This window comes from Rhinolophus hipposideros (assembly GCF_964194185.1).
Source record: "Rhinolophus hipposideros genome assembly, chromosome: 18".
Lineage (NCBI taxonomy): Eukaryota > Metazoa > Chordata > Mammalia > Chiroptera > Rhinolophidae > Rhinolophus > Rhinolophus hipposideros.
In genome coordinates, this window is record NC_138064.1 from 47,232,437 (window position 1) to 47,255,636 (window position 23,200).

At 37.4% G+C, this 23,200-nt stretch overlaps 1 protein-coding gene across 3 annotated transcripts in view; it reads right to left on the bottom strand.

Moving 5' to 3' along the window:
• The window catches only part of RELN (reelin), a 518,204-nt gene that overhangs the window by 195,814 nt on the left and 299,190 nt on the right, over nucleotides 1-23,200 (bottom strand). For all 3 annotated transcript variants that reach the window (XM_081080324.1, XM_081080323.1, XM_081080322.1), the window contains exons 10-11: nucleotides 22,422-22,662; nucleotides 6,316-6,461 (exon numbers count right to left, since the gene is read on the bottom strand). In XM_081080324.1, the coding sequence (XP_080936450.1) occupies nucleotides 6,316-6,461; nucleotides 22,422-22,662 (387 nt within the window). The remainder of the gene's footprint in view (nucleotides 1-6,315; nucleotides 6,462-22,421; nucleotides 22,663-23,200) is intronic.

A 23,200-nucleotide genomic window follows, 5' to 3' on the forward strand; every position in this document is an offset into this window, starting at 1 on the left:
TTCATTGCATTATTACTAGTAATAGCCAACATATGGAAGCAACCTAGATGTCCATCAAGAAATGAATGGATAAAGAAGTCACACACACACACACACACACACACACACACACACACACACACACTATGGAATATTATTCTGCAATAAAAAAGAATGAAATCTTGCCATTTGCAACAAGGAGGGACCTAGAAGGTGTTATGCTGAGGGAAGTACGTCAGGCAGAGAAAGACAAACACCGTATGATCTCACTTAGGTATAGAATCTAAAAAACAAAAACAAAACCAAAACAACCCACAAAATAAATGAATAAACAAAACAGAAACAGATTCATAGATATAGAGAACAAGCGGATGGCTGCCAAAGAAGGGGTGGGGAAATGAGAATAACAAAAAGAAAGAGGCCTTGGGCAAAGAAATGGGGGGAGATACTGGCAGTTGGAAGGTGGCTGGAGCACCCTGAAGTCATAACAAAAAATCCTTTTTCAGCCTTATTAATGCTTAAACTTACATTTTATTTCATCTGATTTGAATATCTGATATTAATATGCCTCCTTGCTTCTTTTGTTTCACGTGCTTAATATATTAGTATATTAGTTTCAACTTCTTGTGTTATTTTAGTTTGGGTCTCTCATAAATAGAAAATATATAACTTATTTTAAAAAACTGTGAGAATCTCATTTAATAAATTAATATAACTCACTGAAATTGTGTTACTGATATGTTTAGATTGGCTCATGGCAACTTGTTTTCTGTTTACCCTGTTTTTTATTTACTTTTTTTCACTTTCCTGAAATTTGCTGGACTAAGTCCTCTTTGTTCTAAGCTAACTTAATGCTTTAGAAGTTACATATCCTATATTTGGCTTATTCATTTTTTTCCGACACACATATTTACCTTCATAGTTTTCTATTAACATGAAGAGTTTAAGCAAGATATCCTCACTCCAAGCAAGTCAGTATTTTAATCCTTGTTCTTTCTCTTTTTTGTCAACCTCCCATTGTACGTCTCATGTTTAATTCCAAAGTTTTATTAAAAATTTTCAATAATAAATACTTATTTAGACTGAACTATAAGCTTTACTTATTTTACTTGCTCACTAGTCTTTCTTGAATCTCTCCTCTTCCTCTTGGGTTAATTTCCAGTCATACATCTAGTTATTCTTTCAGAGGGTAAACGTTCTGAAACTTGTATATCTGAAAAGTTTTTTATTTTCCTTATTACTTGAATGGTATTTTTCTGGAATTATTTTATGTTCCAAACAATTTTCTCTCAAAAATAAAATAACTACTTAAAAAAAAAAAAAGCAATGCTAGGGCTACCAAGGAAAGTATAATGAATCTCAACTAGAAACTTTTAGGATTTCCTTTTTTATCAGTGTTATGAAGTTTACCCTTGATGGTTGAGGACTGGTATTTTTCTTCCATTCATCTTGCCAAATATTTGATTCAGAGGAAACTATGTCTTTTTCTTTCTTTCTTAAATCTCAGGCCCTTTTCTTCAATAATTTCTTTCAATATTTCATTCCGTATATTCCCTCTGACCTCTCCTTCTGGAATTCCTATTATTTTTAATGTCAGAAGGGCCAATTCTGCCCCCCCACCCCCACTTTACGTCTTGTTTTTTATATCTAATGATGTTAATTTTGTAAAGATCTCCATACTCAAATTTTTAGCTCACTAATGTGTTCTACATCTATGCCTATTCTAATATTCAGGGGGGAAATTTTCATTAAGTTTGCTTTAACAATCATGTATTTTCATTTCTCATAACTCATTTTTTTCCCTTATAAAATCTGTTTTAATTTCACAAATGCAGTTTACTCTTATCTCTCTGAGGACATTAATTATACTTCTCATAAAATCTCCATTTGTTCTGCTACTTCCATTTTCTCAGTTTGTAGTTCTTTAGTTCAATGATTTTTTTTTTTTTTTTATGGACTTGGTATTACTGACATTTGATGATTCAAGATCTTTTGCTTAAATTTGTTTCTAGTAGTCTCTCCTAGTTTTGGTGCAGACATACCCACCAACAGGGGGCAGATGTGCCTTTGGATGGGAGCATGTGGAAGCTCTTGATTCCCTTCAAACCAGGAGACGTTTCCCCTCACCTGGCACCACCTGCTTCTCCATTCCAAGTGTCCACATTCACTGCTTGGTCCTGGGGGGCGACCTCTGCTTGGAAGTGTGTGTACTGAGGTCTCATCTACTGGCAGTACCTACAGCAGTACCTGAGAGCTCTGTCCTCTTCCTGCATCCAGAACCTGTGACACTTCTGGTGGTGTCACTCATCCGGTGTTGGGCTATAGTTCCCTCCTTCCATCACATTCCTTCCTCCTTTTTTCTGTAAATGTGTAATTGTGTAACTCCTTCTTTCTTGTGTAATCCTTCCTAATTCCTCATCTACCTAGAGCACGCTGTCTTGTTTTATAGTATTATTATAGATTCATTTGCTCATTTTCTGTAATTTCCAAGGATTTGGGGCAGGTGGGGAAGACTGGAACATGCTGTCTTCAATTATTCTAATATTTATTGCATCTGTGGCATTTCTGGTTAACATGAATACTCTGGTGACAGCAATAAAAAAAGGTATTTTTAAAAAGCATGTGAATAGTAAAAATATACAATGTTTGCATTTAGGATGAAAGACAAGTATATCAGTTCCATCTTATAGCAATATGTTTTCTCCAAAGTCTCTTCCCACCTAAAGACGGCCTCAGCTGGGTGAGATATGGAGCTGATAATTAAATGATGTGTTTGTAAGGTTAAGCCAAAGTTCCGAAAGACTCATAAATTAGCAGTGTATCTGTTAAAGTTTCCCTCTTGCTGAAGTAACAGATGTGTCTTTTTTTAGAAAAAAGAACCTTTAAAATCCCACTTTAAAAAGCGAAACCTATCAATGTTGGGTGTGGGACAGCATTGTGATGTGAAAGGCAACAGCTCTTGCGTCCTTGGGATCTGAGATATTTGATCTTTGATTCGTTGGTAAGAAAATAGGGATATTTGGGAAAGTGGTGGCTTTCTTTTCTTTCTCAGTATTCGTATGAAATGTTTTGAAAATATTATTAGAGAGGACCGCATATTCTCTTTTTCTCTCATAATTCTTATGTGAGGAAAAAACATAGTTAAAAGAGATAAAATATTATATCCATATGAATAATTTAATTTTTAAATTGTTTTTAAAAAGTGACCTCAAATCTACCAAAGTCAATCAACTCCATTGGCCACTCTTGAACACCACCTATGTTTTCCACCTATTTTAGCAGATGAGCTTATAATGATAAATTGTGAGGGTGGTGATGGCTGAGGAGAAGAATGAGAAAAATATTCTGTAAACCTGACTGAGAAAACAAAACATATCAAGAATTTCACTACCAGATTCCTAATGTGTTTTTCTGTCATCTCTTAGGTAAAAGTGTTTCACATTGATTCTGTGACAAGATTCTTTTTCTCCAGAAGCTAAGATTAAAAATGATTATAACAGCATTCTTTTCTAGACCAATACAGCAACATTTGGGACTGGGTGAGTGTGGGGAGGGGACACAGACACACACACACACCCTACTATGGACTAAACCAGCATTTTTATCATCACCCCAAACGCAGAAAATGCTAGGTCCTCTCATTATCCTTTTATACCTTTATAACATATTGTCAATTTAGTAACTGAGCCACCAGATGGAAGCATAAATGAGATAATTCTGGGGGGTGTGGCCTGACATGCTAGGGGAAGAGCCTTAAATAAACCAAGGTGTGATGTGGTTGCTAGGATAATGAAACTACCTTTAGAATCTAGATAAATTAATTGTATACCAATTAGAGTGGCACAGGTGCTATTGTCAAGTACATTATCCTATATTATTGGAACTGAAAACTGCCAGAAAGTATCGGCCTCGTAACTGTGGCCAAATCCTGATATGTACTCAGTCCTCAGCAATGTCCAAAGAGCAGAACTGAAACCACCTGAGACATTGAGTGACTGGAATTTGCTCTGATGTTCCTCCGCGTCCATATTGATTTTAGCTATTTTAGGTATAAATACTTTTTATACTTTTTATTGATTTTAGCTTTTTTAGGTAGAAATACTTTTGTGCTATGTTGTTGTTGTTGTTGTTGTTTTGGAGGATGGATGATTTGTTTTGGCCACACATTTTCTTGTATTATTAGTGTTCCGTGAAAATGGAATGTGTACGTGTGTGTATGTGTATGTAGTGTCCTAGTCCAGCTATATCTGGACTAGGACATTAATTTTCTAAAATATGTTTAGTTTCTTCTAATATCAAATCAATTGCTTTCTAAGCTTAATTCATGAATGGGTTTTCTGTGTCTTTGTACTAAGTCTCCACTGTTACTAGCAGGGAGCATTTCTTTTGTTCTTTTATAAACAGGATACGATGATAAAACACAATGAAAAAATGGAAGAGGTCATTCTGGGAAAGAAAATAGATGAAAATAAATTATCTCTCTCCTCCATATAAGTGACACTGAAGACTCTGAGCCTTACTGGAGAGACGGCAAGAGGGAAAACACTGGAATTTATGTGGAATGGTACTACAGGGATTAATCTTGTGTTGCTCTCTCTGCTTTATCAGGGTGGGGGCTGGTATCACTGGGGGTGTCCTCTGAGTCCCCAGGGGATGTGGTTCTCACTGAAGTGGATGACTCTTCACTGCTGCATGGACGGTGTTAGCTTGGAGAAATGAAGGAGTGGGGGTCAACAAATCTCTTCTTCTTCAAAATTTGGGAACCCTTCCTAGGCAGCTAAGCTCTACAACCAGGAAGGGTATTGTTTTGTGGTCAGAAAGAAAGAACTGATATGCTGGTGAGGGATCCTTTCTCTCCAGGACATACATATCGAAGCCTTTGATTGCCAAAGTTCTGGACCCCATCAAAGTCCTTTGGTCTGTGAGGGGAGCGGAATGAGCCCTGGGTAGTGTATGGAAGGAAAGCAGCCTAATGCTGCCGGGCAGGGTTCTGGAGGTGAAAACCAGGAGCAGTGGTTGCTGGTCCTTCAAGAAGCTCCAGGAGTGACACTGGGCATGGAACTTCAAGGGTGATGGGAACGTTAAGAGGGACTTTGTGGAGTAAAGCGCCTGAGCATTGGTGCGAGGCCCAGAGAAGTTAGTGGTAGGTCCCGAGAGGGTGGGGTCCTCCAAAGTGTCAGCCTCCTACCCAGCCCGACCCGAGAGACTACCCTGGGGCAAAGCAGAGCAGAGCTGGGGCAGCCAGAGTAGAAATCTAGCTTTCAGCAGTCAGAGACCTGAGGTGCAAGGGAGGGATAACAGCAGGCGGGGCAGCTCAGGCTGCTGCTTAAATTTCCCTCTTACTGGGTCTGAATCAGTTCCCAGGCAACACACAGGAACAGGGAGCCCAAGCCAGCACTACTGCTTCTTGCCACTCAGGCACTTCAAATTTCCATCCTGTTTTGATTTAATTTGTTGAAATCAGAGAGACATGACTACATCTCCAATGTTGTGTTATGAAAAAATTTCTCATAGTTAACAGTTAAATTACTGTTATTTGATATTCATCATGAAAATAATGTTATTTCATTCATCCTCATTGTAGTATTAGAAAACAGACACTAAACAATAGGACCCTGTATGTTTACTGCAAAAAGAAAAGCCAGGTGAGAACCAAGAAATTTCTAGAATTTTCTCCTCACTTACACTACCTGCTGAATTTTGATTCTCTGAATCTGTTAATATTTTTTAACTTGAACTTCTGAAAATTCTGCTTGATTAATAGGAGATATCTTAGTGACATAGGACCCAGAAGAAGGCACATAGTTCAGAATGGCCAGAAAATACTACCCAGCAAATCATCTGCATTGCACTTCTACTGTAACCTCAGCTCCATATTTCTCCTTAAAAAGCCCTCAAAGATAAATTTTACTTCTTAAACAATTTTTTTTAGATCAGAACCACATTCCACTGAATACCAGGTAGCAACATCTATAAATCTCAGATTTTAGAAAGACAACTGAAAATTTCAATATGATCGTGGTGAAAAGATTTTATATTCTATACACTTTGAAAAAAAATGTTCTCCTATTAAAAGCTGAATAAACACAGATGACATATAAGTGATTCAACTGAAGATAAAAGTATTTCCAATCACAAATTTTTAATATGCATAAAAATAGCTGATTACTAATGAAGGACGTTTAGGGTAAGTGTAACCTTTTTTGGCTTGTCAGATTTGAAGAATCATCAGCATTGCTTTAACCATGCTTTGCTATTTAACAATATGCATTTAAAACATGTCCAGTGGAATAAATGTAAGTGCTATACACAGCATGGGAGATAACAATTACTTACCCCGTAGGCTGGCTCTCAAATTCTTCTGACCACTGCTCTTGAATATCCTCGGTAGAAAGATCTACGTCCCGGGTGGTGGCAAAATTAAACTCACTGCCTTCATTTCCATGGAAATAAATGGAGTTCCCATCTGACTGACAGCTATGCTGTAGATAAAGAGAGAGCATGGGGTGGCTGTTGAATTGGTTTTGTAGCAGGATCTGTCTTACTCATGTATAATTAGAGTTTTTAGAAAAGTCATTATATTATTCCCTCTATGAGGGACTCTCAAATCAAAAGAGCTTGTTACCTCTCTTTTTTTTTTGTCTTGTTTAATTCAATTACAATTTCTTTCTAACTTATTAAGTTATCATAAAAAAGGAGTCAAGAGGCCATTTGAGCTTTGCCACCTCAGCTTCAGTATGAAACAAGAATATTTTAATTGGAACAATTTCCCATCTTTACCATACTCCTTGTGAGAATTAAGTGCGATAATGACTTGTCATAGATTTTCAATACTGTGGCTATGGGCTGAATTGTACTGACCTTTTCAATATTCCCTGTATTTTTGACTTGCCATTCAAGCCTTTCACAATTTATCTGTAAATGGGATATGAGTAGAATAGCCCGCTAATCAAAACATGGAATATAGAAAAGGTCAAAGTAATCCCTGATATGAGCATATATTCTCAGCTACCTTTTGAGTGAAGGTTTCTGACTGAGAAGTGTGTGATATCCCCAATGAGGAGCTGGGAAATCACAAACTTTGGTATTCTCCAAAAGGACTCTAGGTTTACAAAGTATAAGGAAAAAGAATTTCTTGTGACACTTCGTTTTTAACCTATATTTTTTCAGCTTAAAGTGAATGGTCAACGGCAAGATCAAACACTGGAGCTGAGGAAACTGAGCACTTACTTTTTCTTTTTTTACTTTTAAAAAATGTGATGTTCCATTAATCATTTTTTGGTAATAAGTCACATATGGAGAAGTGCTAATAAATGAAAGCGTAAGCATTCTTTTAAGTTTTATATGCTCTTAAAATAAAATAGATACGAAGAAAAATAGTTGCACAGAAAATACCAGTCACTATAAGTTCTGTAGGGCAGGGATCATGTACATTTTATTCCGTGCTGTATTTTTAGCCCAGTGCTTGACATACAGTAGGAATTCAAAAATATTCATTGAATAATTCAATAAATAAGTGAATAAATGATATGGCTATGCCTTTTCAGATAATCAATGAATCTTTTATGGAGAACTCACCACATAGACAGCATTAAGGAAGGTACTGGGAAGAAGGGGTTTATTATGAAGTATAACAATACGTGACCTTTGCTCTCAAAAAAATCCCCATCTAGTTGAGATATATCAAAGGCAAGTCTCAATGCTAGGCAAGATAGTAAATGCTAATGAGCGAGAGAGGGTAGGAATTGTGTCCAGGGCTGGTCTAGGTGAGTAGGCAACTGATTTTAAAAGTGTGGATAGAAATCCTAGCTGGATGACAAATACGGATGAATGATAAAGGTGATAGGTAGGTATGATGTTCAGAATTAGACTGTAGCCTGACAGTAAAGGATCTTAAGTAGTAGTCTAAGAGATCTCCACAATATTCTGTTGGCAGTGGTGTTCTAGAATAGGGGAAGTGATGTGTGCAAGGAAGTGTTTTATGATAATTAAGCTGATTAAGGCTGGTAAAGTCAATTGGGAGAGGAATCAGACTAGTATATTGAAAGCGTAAATAAAGCTTTCAGAAAGTCCTGTAAGTTCAAGAGAGTCAGAGCATATGATCTTGGGGGCGTCATTTCACAGCAGTAAGATATCCACGGGGCCTGTCATCACCATGGATACGTCGTAGTGTGCGGCATGTATCACCTGCTTCAGAACCTTCCTCACACCACAATAAATACAGATAATTCAAGGATGCGATATGCTGCATATGTTCATTAACCCACAATCTTTAACCCACACACATTGATCAAGACTAGGATTCAGTTTTAGTTAATAGTATATAGAAACTATCAAGCTGTGACAAACCCAAGGACCTTCTACTACTGTGCATACTGGAAAGACAACAAATGCTGAGGAGAATCACAAAGGTTACTTTTCTAATAATAAACCCACTGCACTCTAAAGAATGTTTTTCACAATTATCTTCACATCCTGGATTCCTGCACAAACAAGCCTGGCCTATGTTTATCTGGAATTAATATAAGGACTCTGATATCAATGAAAATAATACATTAAGTCATTATCAAAGAAAATGACATAAGTGAAATATTTATACATGTGAACAGGGTTATTTATATTACTATTTAAAAGGATATATTTGTGTAATAAAAATAATGACTCACTTAACATGAAATGTTGGTCATTTCTGGTTAAATATCAATTTAATTATTTCAATTTTGGTTCCATTTACCTCAGAATTGTTTGTTAATATTTTAAGACTCTGTGTTATACATAATATGTTTCACTACTCCAAGATTTATATTATTAACATATTTGATGCATATTTCAATTTAGTTGAGATTGAAATTTTATGTAAAAGATCATTCTAAAACTGGACAGCATATTGTTAAACTTGTTCAGAAAATTAAAATGACTTGGTGTTTTAGGAAACTGAAAGTATATTTTAAATGATCTTTTGTTAGTTATTTTGCTGTTACTAAACCCATTTGGTAGTTGAATAGACCATTTGTAATTGTACAACTATTGAAAATTCTCTATTAAATATACATCGTTGTCATTATAACCACAGTAGTGCCACCATATGAAACACAGGTGATAATTACCACATCAAGAGTGAAGAAAGCAACCTGAAAAAAATTAGCACTCACTTTGTGTGTTAACCAATTTTTGTACTAGTAGGATCTAAAAACTAGTAGAATCTGTCTTTGGCGAGTTTCCATGAAGGATAAAATGATATCATTTTTGTAGTTTTATTATTTTTATAGGGAAGAAACTGTTCTTTACCAATCTGTAGTAAAAGAAGAATACTCAGTATCAAATCTAAATTCAAACAGCACAGTGGTTTATACCAGTCAGTGTTCATCTTTGCACTGAAAACATCCTAATCCTATCATGTTTAAAGGAAGATTCAGTTAGCTCTATTCTCTCTTCCCAATAGACCCAATGCCCTGGTGTGGTGGGGAGGAGAAGTATTGCTCTTTGAATATTCCCTCCTTCACAGTCTTGGTACAGTTGCCACATTATCAAATAAAGGTCGACACACCCTGAGTAAACAGCCGCAGCTCAAGGGGAGGCAGCTCAACCTTCCCTAACTCATAGCAAGATAGGGCTGCCATTTTCTGGGTAGCAGGGCCTGGAGGTGAACAGAACCCACACACGGATGACTTGTTTTGCTTCCCACCACTTTAAAGAGACTGAGATATGATTTCTGCCTCAGCCATTCTGAATAGAACCCAATGTTTTCCAAGGCTGATGTAAGGGTGATATGAGCCGGCAGGATAATATTAGGACTAATAGATAGGGGCTAGTCTGTGAAACTGGTGAATTCCTCAGATGTATGAGCAGGAATGGGCAGAAATGGGCCAACTGAGAAGCTGATTATGTGCAGGACCTGCGTTTAAGAATCCTGCAGAGGGTAGGGGGCCACTTTAAGGTTCTCATTCTGAGGATTCCTAAGTCAATCACAAGGCAAGTTAGAGATTCATGCTAATTCTATTTTAGGAGTGGTCACAGGGGCCGCAATGTCTTAGAATTGGCTTGGTTTCCCAGATGCTCTCCAAACTAAGAATTGATGCCTGAATGTGTCTGGATTGAGATAGAATCCCTGGGTCTCTGCTTGTTTGAGCGTGCATTTCTGCCTCTGAGCAGAATCCATGGCCTGCTCGGTTAGGGGTGGCTTGAACTTTCTCCTAGAACATACCTCCACGAATTCAGCACTTGACATGAATCAAGGAGATTACAACTGGAAAAGAGATTTTTAAAATGAGTTGGATTTCAATGTAAAGATATATCAACAACATATTAAGCAAAGAAAATTTGTTGCCCAATTAGTATAGTTTAAAGTATATTTCTGTTTGTATGTGTACATATGTATATTAAACTATATTCAAATAAAAATTTAAAAAAAAGACTGGAAAAGAACAAAATACTGGAAACCAAAACTGATCAAAATGATAAGGAATGAAAACTCAGTTACTATCCATCCTCAAGAAATTTGGGGATTGGTATCAGAAGGCATGTTCCAACACATTTCTCTACTTAATGGCTACACGGTTTTGCGTATGCCATTTAACCACTCTATGCCTCAGTTTCTCAGTCCGTAGAATGGGGCCAATAACATCTATTCCCTAGTGATGATATTAGCACAAATAATATTATATGTGGAGGTGTTTTTTGGAAACTTCTAAATAAAACAATAAGTAAATAATTGTTGTTTTATTTCTGAATATGTGCTATTTCTAAAAATAAGCTATTATATTCTATACTCTTAGCAGTAGATGTAGAGAAATCCAAGACTATTTAAATCTATTTTTAATTGTGTTTCTCATTACAAAAGTTATTACAATTCTTCAGATCAACTTAAAACCATTAGTAAAATGTTAAAGAATATTTCCCACAATACAATATGGTAAAAATACTGCAAATACTCTTTCATTTTCAGGGCAGATAGAACCATCAATTAGAAATTTAAAAGCCCTCCAAATTTTGGCAGATTACCAAACATTCTCCTAAGACAGGAAAACTTAATAATGCAAGATGTCTGTTGCCACTTTTCTTACAGATGCATTGTATAACATCAATGTACTATGTTAAAAATCCAAACAAAACATGCATTGAAAGTATGAAAATAATTTCAGGAAATTGCTCTCAGTGATTTTAATACCCAGCTGTTTTTGTTCAGCATCTATTCACTCATGTCATTTATATGCAATAACAATGAAAATCTAAACAACTTCAAAAGACTCTTGCTATGACAAAAACAAGAATATTTTGGAATTCAGGACTATTTTATTTTGAGTATAATAAACAATCTCTCGGGTTTTCTTGAGCAAGTAATTATAAGTAGCATATGACTTCCTGAGTCATAGCTTTTGATTGACTTATGGTGAGTATATATCAGGGAACTAGCATTTATTCTGGGTAAAATTAAGGTATAAATTCTGCAGACGACTCTAAATGGTTATTTCTATTTCTAGCCCTCCCGACGTAATTAATTAAAGCTATTTTTACTTTATTTCATTATTTTAGCATTGATAAATCACATATACTTTATACTTCTAAGTACTAGCAGTCTCCAATTATTTAAAAAAAATCCCTTAAACATAGTCTTTATTTGTTTCTATTTGTCAATGAAAAATATTTTCCTACTCTGCCATTATATGGGTTTCTTTTCCCGAAAAGCAGAACACAGTGTAACTAAGTGACAAGAATTTGCCATTCAGAAGAGCATCAACAGGAAACATCAGTGCAAATTCCTCAATACACAGATCCTTGGCCACAATTCAGGACAGCATTTTTCTAAGGTTGTTCCCTATACTCTGCTGAAAATGTTAATGACTTCACCTCTGTACTTGTAAAAATACTTGCAATCGCCTTCACCACAGTTTAATTAGGTTTTCATCCAAGATGAACACAGAGGCACCTCTTAATATGATCTCCCCGGGGTCTAATGGCCCTGATGATTCTTTCAAGCATCTGTAGCCTTGCAATTTTTTTTTTTTTTTACAATATCCTTTTTGTTGGAATGAGTATATTGGGCATTTGGGCAATGCCAGCTTGTAGAGAGCTGGTGGCAGATGGAATGAAATCTGCCTGGTATGCCTTCCCCTCCACATGAGCAGAGAGCCATCCATTTCCTCCATTAAGGAGTTGTCACTCAGCCCACCCAGCTGGAAGACTGTTTTTTGATAGCCAAGCTGGCTGGTGGCAGACAATTCAGATACAAAGTGCACTTTAAAAGGAAGCTAAAACATCATTTGTAGGAAAATTGAAAATGCATGGCTTCCACCACAGCCAATTTTTTAATGACTGTAATATTTTAAGTGATTATTTTTGCCACTTCAGATTGCTCCTTAGAGAGGAGAGGTTTTTTAATTAAAATCTAGGCAATGCAAACAGATGAGATATGAGAAGCGGAGAATAAGAAATAAGATGAATAAAATTAATTAAAATGGCATTGTTGGCAGAGCCATAAATTAGCCACTATCTGGCTGGAAGTAAAATACATTGGTATAGTAGTTTCTGGATTAAGGTGAGATGTGTGATTGAGTGATTGGAAATTGACCGACTTATAGCTTACATTTTACCATTTCTGAAGTCCACAATTGCCATACCTTTATCATATAGAAATACATATTTCCTCTATCATTTTCAATGGTCTTTAGAGGTATAGACTTTCATGCTATTAAAAAATTCAAAATGAGAAAAATGATTTCCTTCATGAGGTAAAATGAGTTTCTGTCATTTTCCACACATTCAATTTCTAGGAAATGTAATGCCAGTTAAAAACCTGAAAACTTGGCTATGAACGTGGTCCAGGTGCAGGAGGGATGACGTGTAGTTCCTCTAGTCAACACAATAGAGGCAGCCACAGTGAGTGAATTGTAGGCAGCTTCGAGAGTATTTTTTCTCAATACTTTTTGGATTCATTAAGCATTCACATTTGAACCACTTTGTACTAAGATTCATAAAGATTCAACTTATGGTATATTTTGTGACAAGTATATAATTACTTGGCAATAGTTATGACCACTCTAAAATGGCAACAGTGACAGATTTGAAGTGGAGTAATGAGAGGAAGAATAACAATGTAAAATTCCACAGGGCAGTTGTTAACCTTGTCTGGGGAGATCAGCTTGGCTTTCACAGTGTCTGAGGTTTTTCAGACTTGCCTCCTCAAATTAAGGCCCAGAATGCCAGGCACAATATGGGACGCTGCTAGTTACTGAGGAATAAAAGGGCCGGGATTTATAGTAAAACATACTTGGCTATGAAAAGCAAAGCTGTTTGACACACCTGAGCCTCTCTTTTTCATCTGTGAAATGGGGGTAATTGTGAGGATTAGATGAGATATTGTGAGTAACGTGCCTCCTAAAGACTGGTTCATCTTAGGAAATCAATAAATGTACTTGTATATTTCCTCCCCCTTTTTGCCCCATCTTCATGCATTCATTTAACAAACCTTACTTAAACGGGTATCACTATGCAAGTTATTGTGCTATGTGCTGTCTAGGTACAAAGCCGATGGAAAATGTCACTGTAGTTTTGATGTTCATATAGAATAAACTTCACTTACTGAATGTTTTATTAACTTAATTACCTATTAGCTTCAGACCAAAAACAAACGAAAAATAGGTGCATGAGGCAGGGAGGCTCTGGAGATTTTTTTTTGAATGGTTATTTTCAGTAGAATTTATCAAAGTTATTTGTTTCCATGTTATTGTCACTCTTGTCATGGTGATTTGGCTCAATTCCATGTTTCACTAATGCTATTCCACATTAATTACTGTACAAATAGGCTGCATTGGGGAGAACTGTGAAAAGCACACTACGTACATTTAACCCTTCATTCCCAAAGTACTCTTATTAGCTTAACAAATTATATTCTGGCTCATTCTACAATATCATGTACTCAGCTCTTGGGAGAAACATGACAATAAGAGCAATGCAATCCAAAGTGAAGAACATCCCAAGCAAAGGGAATTGAGGTAGACAGCATGCAATTAGCCAAGCTGGAATCTGGCCAAAAAATCGTAGTTGACATTCCGATTCTTAATGGAAAAAGACATGGGAACAGGGACTGGCTACAAGTCTTACTGAGCTCAGGTTTATCCTCATTAGAAAGGCAGGACTCAAATCCCTCAAGTTACAGACCAGAGAGTTTCCAGTACAATGATTTGCAAAGCCCATTTCTGGAAAGCATATCTGATTTCCTCCTGTTTGTCCTCAGACTCTAAAAAAATAAAATCGTTAAATGAAACGTTGGAACAACTTTATGGGGTGCTCAATTTCTGGAAGAAAAGTTGGGTATTAGAGAAGGCATTGCTCTGCCAGGGGATTCCATTCCCCAAAAGCATATTTAAAACAAATTCTTCTTTGAGTGTGAACATCCCTTTCACCTACTGTCTTAGATTTTTTCATTCGCCTCAATTTGTATTAAGACTTTAAATTTTCAGACAAATTAACTTACATGCTTCCATAATATGGACATAACCTTTATTTTCCATTAACGATTCAACAATTTGTAATCATAGTATCAGATAGGTGACAGCAGAATCCCAGGATGAAAGCTTCAGTTCTTATTTAGGACTGGAGATTTGCCTTGTGTCCACTGGGACAATGACTTTGGCAAATGCATAATGTATAAGAGCTATAGGAAAATAAACTCTCCTGTCCTGACTTAATGCTTCTCCTTAATGGGCTGCTGGTTTACCTAATGGCTGTTGTATTCAGTAGGGTCTTTGGTGTTTGCTAAACTAGGAAATTTATCATTATTGGATATTTGCTCGAAGCAGCCTGTCTAACTGAAAGTAGCAGTAGGGAGAAGATCAAGATATGATCCTTCTAAATTCTGTATACTTCATCAGTCCAAAGTCTTGGCATATATTTGCAAAATTTAATAAATTACTTTTTAAGGGAATTTCTTTTGAATACATGTGATCAAATCACAGTCTATTTTTTTTTTTAAATCACAGTCTATTTTAAAGGACAAACCTTTATAACAGAATCTGTGACATTTAGCACTGATTTACTTAAATTGACAGAAATGTGTAGAAGGAATAATTTGGAATTCTTTGTTATCTGCTCAATGAGCTAGGGTAATAAGTAGAAAAAGATCGGCCAGTGCAGGCACAGCAATCAGAGGGGGAAGATTTCTTAAAAATAAAAAATACGCATAATAGCACCTGTCTCACACTGATCTGCATTTAATCTGTGGGTCAATTCCAGAGTTGACAGAAGGCAGTGATTTATGCCTTTGGAAGCTGAGAGTAACTAGAGTAGCTGAGCAGGTATAAACACTTAATGGTGAGTGAGCAAAGCACTTTCTCTCCCCTTTACACACACACACACACACACACACACACACACACACACACACATATACACAGAGAGAGAGAGAGACAGAGAGAGAGAGAGAGAGAGAGAGAGATCAAGGATGATTCACGTTTTCAAAATACAGATTTTGGCTATCAACAAAGATGAGAGTAAACAATCAAACAAAATGAAGGAGCTGCTTGACCTGTATTCACCTCCATGCCATACTGATCCATTTGGAAACTGCTACATGGGGTACTATTACGAAAGGATGCGACAAACAGAAAAAATACAAGCCAAGGCATGATCATAGCTCTTTCCTCATCAGCTGTCCTCGGGTTCTCTTCTGAGTACTTCACAGATCTTTGCAGCTCCTCGCTTTGATGGTGACTCACGGAAAGCACTGCAGCCGCTCCACGCTGACCCTCCAAAACTTCCATTTACTGTATCTTTGAACTTAAAATTAGGACAGTCTCAGATTTCAGGATGTGTGCTTGAGGAGGTGGAAAAAGATGACTTTGATGGATCTATTTGTCCAGATGTTTCAAGAATGACTAAGGAAAATTAAGCACTAAACATCCAGCGTCTTTACAGATAGTCATTGTTCATCGACTGCAGATATAAAACTTGGATAGCACCTTTCTCGTAGTGCTGGCATCTATCAAACATTCATGAAATGCCATCATTACTACTATTTCTACTATTCTTCTTCTTATCATCATTACAATTACCATTATTATTTATTAGTATCCAGTATCTATGCTACTGAAGGTATCATTCCTGAATATGAGGCTCCTACCAAAAATGAAATGCTGATTCTTGATACTGTATGTTTTATTTGATTTTATTTATGTTTTTGTTTGTAAACATTTAAATTTGAAATAACTTTAGACTTGCAAAAAAGTCGTTAAAACGAGAGACTTCTCACATACCCTTCATCCCAGCCTACCCTTACATTACTCTTCTATAACCATAGTACAATTATCAAAACCAAGAAATTAATATGATACAATGATATTCACTAACTTAGAGATCTGACTTGAATTTTAGCACTGTTCCCTGATGTCCCTTTTCTGATCCCATATGGCATTTAGTTGTCATGTCTCTAGCTTCCTCTGATCTGTGAAAGTCCTGTCTTTCTTTGTCTTCCATGAACAGTACACCTAAAGCTGAAGCTGAATAATACTGAATGTCAACTATAATTTTATATATATATATATATATATATATACATATATATATATATATATATATATATATATATATGGTCACAGGATGTGGAGTACAGCGTAGGGAATACAGTCAGTGGAACTGTAACAGCTATGTATGATGTCAGAGGGGTAGTAGATTGGGGGAGGGAGGTTATCACTTCGTGAGGGATATAAATGTCTAATTATTACATTGTTTTGTACACTTGAAACTAATAACAAAAAATCATACAGATGTACATTGACAGGTTTACTATTATTTTACTATATGGAGCTCTCTGGGTCTTGGTTTCTTTACCTGAATAATAAGGGGGTTGGACTGACTGACCAGTATTCTTCAGCTACTGTATGGTTTAAATGGAAGGGGCCAAAAAGATTGGTTCATTTCCTTTAAACCTTGATGGCAAAACCAAAAGCAATGTCACTGAGCTGGAGCAGCAGAAGTTGCCTTGAAATAAATCATTTTCCCACTTCCGGTAGGAAGAATGTGGCTCCCATTCTCACCTGTGGCACCAAAACCCCCAGCCACCTGATAGAGAAGCAATGCCCAGGATGGCAGCCCCGGTGGCAACAGCTACTCTAGCAACTGCAAATGACCTGGCAGAGTCCACTCCGCATTTTTAGAATGGGAAAAACAGACAGAAATAATTCTTGACTATTCTTGATACTGTATACAGAAATCATATACAAAAGTTTAAAAAATGAATTATTCTGTAAAAGGAGGTAAAATCATCATAACCAACAACTAAGACAGGTGATTCAGCGAAAGGGTTTCAGGCTTCTTGCCCGGCTGAGCCCGCGATCTGCTTCTTCTGGGAGACAGTTAACGCGGGGGTGCCCTGGGGAGCCTGCTGACTTGCAGCATTGTATTTATTGGCATTTAGAGCCCCACCTACTTGGTCGTGAACAAAGGGCTACTTAGGGATTTATGGGAAATAAAAAATCATGATGGTAATTAGAAGCATAAGAATGTGGTGCGCCTTTTCTTCTACGTGGGCAAGTTCTCTGGAAAAACATTGGAAGATGAGTCAGGCAAGGCCATGAACTTGTAAGAATGGAGGAGAAACACAGATGGCTGGAGAGGAAGAACATATTAATTCTGTAACCTCTCACAGTCCACCCAAATAAAAAAGCACAACAAATATAAGGCCAAGTTCTGTGTTAAAAACTGGGACTGCTATACATCTATTTCCTATTAATTACTAATGAGCCAACAGATTGTAATGGCCTTTTACCAACCCAGGGCAGATTTAACTGGTGACCTATAATTGCAGTTCTCCAGATCACATAAACTCCTTAAGTTAATTACTCTATTTGGTCTTATATCATTCTGCCCTACTTGAGATAAACAAGGACAGGCTCAGATGAAATGGGTTAAATATTCCCAAAGAAGCTGAAACAAAAATCTAAAGAAGACACGGAGAAATACGTAATGTGAGGGCCAGTGACTCACTTTCATCTTTCTTGTTTGACCTGATGCTCTCAAACATTATTTTCAAGCTCATCATCTGGGCAGTTTACATACTTACTACTCTCTATTCCCTTGTTTTATGAAAAATAGCACTTACAAATCATTTGTTGTTAATAATAAAAACTACTATTAATAATTCCAATTACATGAATGGCATTGAAACTTAATTCCAATGGAAAGGAAATTTCTTAGTTTGATTGCCAAAGGTTACAAGTATGGACAATACTTGTGTCCGATGACGTCAAGTTAGTGCATTTGATTTTGATATTACCTTAATGACATATAAGCATGACATAATTTGTGAAGTCTGTATTTTTTTCTATCCTATTCCTTTCCGCCCCTCCTTATAATTGGAGCTGTCAGCTTAATCCTTTGCTTTCTATTCATTTTCCTCTATATTCACTTCCTTGTGGAACTTATTTGTTCTCAGTTTTCAGTGAAGAGGATACCTATTTAATAAGCCCTCTCTCTATGTGCCAGCCACTGTCCTAAGGGTATTACAGGTATTTTCTTATTTAATTACCATGACATGAGGTGCACACTATTATTAGCCCTGTTACAGGGAAGGACACTGGGTAACCGAGAGGTTAAATAACTTGCTTAAAACCACATGGCTAATAACTGGTGAAGCCAAGATATGAACCCATAAAGTGAAGCCAAGTTTTTCAACACTTGTGCTATGTCCAGTCCCTCTCACGATGTTTTCAGCTGCCTTCAAATCATCACTGAATATGAAATTCATTTTCTTTCTCCATAAACTAGATCTTGTCATTTTTCCAGCTTTTCGTCCGTTCAATTAACACCCAATAATCTATCATGTGCCACACACTGGGATTCAAAAATGACTAGATTAGTCCCTGAGCTTAAGAAGATAACATTCTAACCAGGGAGAGAGAAACATAAATAAAAATAAAGTGATGCCCTAAATGTTGTCGTCAGGATATATGTTCAGTGTAACAGAACCTTGAAATGGAACTAGTTTTGTGTCAGTTTTGGTTGAGGCCCCAAGAAAATAGGTGGCAACCACTCTCCACTCCAGAGTGAGGTGATAGACCAATTATAAGGACCAAAGCAAAGAGGTGGTAAAAGGGCTCCATCGCTCACTCACACGGAAGGTACTCAAGCTTGAAGGTGATGTGAGGGAAGCTGGACAACAGAGACAATTTCTTTAGAGAGGGTCGTGAGTTCCATCCATGCCCCTGTCAGGGGAGGAGGGTTCCCCCTCTGCTCTTCAGGCCTGGTATGCAGGAAGGACCTCAAGGATACCACCTGGAGGGTGTGCTCTGTGGGCATGGACTAGTGCCTGGGGCTGCCTGGCATGTGGCTGCTTAAAAAGTGGGATGCACTTAGAAGCAGCTACTCTGCTCCCAGTGATGGATCCAAGGTGAGTGTTTACCATAGAGCAGACTTGGGCCTGTGTACACAAGAGGCAACCTCGTGTCCTGCCCTAAAGGGCTTCCTGGAGGGGCAAGGAGCCCTCAGCCAAAAGAGGCTGTAGTCATTAGCCAGAGGTCCATCCAGTGGCTAAGAGTGGAAGCAGATATGAGACATGTGTGGAAGAATTGTATCCCCCTGCTTTGGTGACAGAAATTTTGGTGGGGAGATTTCCAAAGAGCCTATTGGTCCATTCAAGAGAGAGCCAGCTTTGATCACTTGCCAGGATGAGGGATCAATAATACAGGCTTATAACAGTATCTTGTCTCTTCTTCTTGTTCCAGATCCCGCCCTGGAGGGCTCAGGGCTGAAACTTGTTGGGGGTGGTGAGGAAGGAGAGGAGACAACAACTGCCTCCATTTCCACTACAGCAAACCTACGCTGGAGAGAGGGGAGAAACCTTGGATTATTACAGCTAACTGGTCATATTTGTTATTGAACTGAGACTGGAAGTCTAAAGTGATTGGATGATGTGTTTGATCTATCAGCCATCTTTGGGAACTGCCTTAGTTTTTGTGCAAAGAAGGCAGAGATGAAATAGTCAGTTGGGAAAAAGAATGGAACCATTTTCTATAGCCAGTCCTCACTCCCAAGTCCTGCTTGTTCAATCTAGTGGTTATATCAGCACAGAGAGGAGAGAGACATTAACTATACAACACTTCACACAATGATATTTGAACTGGGCCCTTAAGGATGCCATGGAATTACTCAGCAGAGAAAAAAGAAAGGTGAGAAAGTGTGTCTAAAGATGTGAGAGTGTGGAATTCTGGGTTGTATTTGTGAGACTGGAGGAAAGTAGAGCAAGAGATGAGGATGAAAAGTTAGGCTGGGCCTAGACTGGAAAGGGCCTTGATAAGAATTACATGACAGGGAGTTTGGGTTGTATCTTCTAGGCCTACACAGGAAGCCATCAGAGGTCTTGAGTATGAAGGGAACATGATATAATTCCAATTAAAGGATGATGCTGGAGTTTTCATTAATGGCATGCCTTCATATGATCCTTGGTTTTTAACATCTTTGTCACAGGTAGTCGGCTACCATTAGACTGCTGATGTCTCTTTCTTTAGTGTCCCACCATTCTCACTCTGTCTCACCTCACAGGTAGGTTACTGCAAATGCCTCCCACCTCCATTAAGGGAAATATTTTAAACTCTTATCTCCTTAAGTTCACTTTACATCAGAAGTCAATACCTGAGATGGACCAGTAACTAGGACTGTGAGAACAAAATCAGCTGTGGAAGAGAAGGAAGAGACCAATGTTTGGTCTGAACTTACTAAATTCTAATGTATACAAATTATACCTTATACATTAGATGTATTGGTATGTAATAAACAATTACATTAGAGGAAGGAACATGCAGTATTAATGGAATAAAGCTGGACCAAGATCAAGAAACATGAGCAAAACAAGACTCTTTTAACCTACAGTCAGAAAGTGAAGGGGAAGAGAATGAGCAGATAATTTAACAAATGAATGTTGGGAAGGAACACAGGAAAAACAGAGGAAGAATGTCAGTTTATATTTACTACTTGTACGAGCAAAGTCATGTGGCAACTGAGATCAAGATTAAATCAGATCCCTGTATTTGAATCCTGGCTCTGGCCCTGGTGAGAAGTGTATTTTGGACAAGTTACTCCACATCTCTATGTCCACTTTCTACATCTGTAAGATGTATCACCTTCTTCATAGGTTTATAAGGATCAGATTATATGAGATTTGTGGCTGGAATAATAAGTGCTCAATAAAGAGCGGTTCTTATTTCTTAGACAAAGAGTATCCTATCTGTGCATGGACAATTTGTTCCTTGAATAGCTCCATTTTGTAATTAGGCATATGTTCTCAATTGCTGTTAGACTTTCTCTTTGATTTAGTTAAGATATAAACATCTTGGAAACTTGCACAAACATCAAACCATTAAGTTGTGTACCTGAAACTAATATAATGTTACATGTCAAATATACCTAAAAAAAAAAAAAAAGATCAACATGTTCAAAGTGAATTCATTAACTCCTGTGAACGTGCTTCTCCTTCCGTTTCCTGTTTCAATGAATGGCACTGCCGACCACTCTGCTGCCCAAACCTTGTCCTTGACAACCATTCCATCATCCTCTCAATCAGTCCCCAACCTTCTCCATTCCGTCTTCTAAATATCTCTGAAATGCATCCATCTTTTCCCATTCTCTCCCCTAATTCTAGCCAACATGATCTCCCATGGGACTACTGTTATCAGCCTCCTAGGTGGTCTCCCTGAACGCACTCTCTCCCTTCCATTTACAATCAAATCTGATGGTCTGAGTCTGATCTGGAGTGCTTCTGTGACTCCCCATTATTTTCAGGATCAAGTTCAAACTCTATAGCGGCTTGTAAGACCTCCAAGACTTTGTCACTGGCCTTGTCTCCAGACTTAACTATCACAAGATGCAATGCAAAAATCTGTTAAACAACTATTTTGAACACTGTCTAAGACCCCTGCTCTGTGCTCTCACTGCCCAGACTTTATGTATGTGATTTCTGATTCTAGAAATACTATTCCGCCCACCTGGCCAACTCCAAATTCCCCTTCAGTCTCTACCTGGATTCCCTGTTCTCCTGGAGAAGCTTACTAAACCCTTGGGTCGGGACTCAGTACTGGGTGGTGTACTTCCATAGCACTCTCAACTTTCCCAGCAAATCATAACCATTATGCTGTTTTGTACTTGCACGTTGACTTGTCTAACTACCCACACTAAGTTGATAGCCACATGAAGGGAAGAAACATATCTGCCTTTTTGAGGTTATATTCTCTAGGTTCAGCCCAGTATATGGCCCTCAAAAGTACTTGTTAAACGGATGAGGAAATGAATGTTTTTGTAAAAATGATTTTCCATCCTTAAAAGGGGAGATAACATACATAAAAACACTACCTATTCCTTTATTAGTGAGTTTGGTAAGAATCGTCATCTTTGTACAATTTGGTTTATTGAGCTTTAGGTTTTAGAGGACAAGCGAAGGAACCAAAGAGTGATCAAACCTTAATTGTAGCTCCTGGGAAGAAAAGCCAGTTGCCTGTGTCTACTGGATCGAGGTTATCTTCCAAAATGACTTGTCTGTGAGCCGAGTTGATGACCAGGATGTTATCTAAGGCCCAGCAGGCTTCGTACACTTCACCTACATGGAGATTTTCCTGCTTCCACCGAAACTGGACATTTTCCCCTTTGGAGTCTTCAGGAAGGTAGAGGATATGGATGATTGTGCTGATATTGGAAGGGGCTCTGGAATATAGGGTGAGATGGGAATTGGTACCAGAGTAAAGTTCAACAATGTCTACTTTTTCTTTCTGAAAGATCAACTTGGTTTCTTAATTAAGATTGGAGTTTCATTATCTTAAAAATATTATATACATTACAGATTAAATACTCACAATTGCATAGCCCTTAAATCTTTTAGTATATGCTAATTATTAAGATGTTCATGCTAATGAGAGTTTAAATATTAAATGTCTTCAAGAGGTTTACTTTTAAGACAGGGCTGGCACTAAGTCAGTAAAGGAATAGTTGAAGAGAAAATGGCACACACTTCATGGCACCTGTAGAAAATCAAAGCATATCTAGCACAGTTTTTTGCATGTGGTGGAGAATCAATCTAAAAAAGTTTATTTTATTTGATACTAATGGAAAAAGGAGCAAAACCATAAAATTGTTATCGTAATTTTGATTCTTACTTTGCAATATTGCACATATTAGAGAAAATTTTATACTGTTTCATAATCAATCTTTCCATAATAGTTATTTTATTTCTAGTAACCAGATA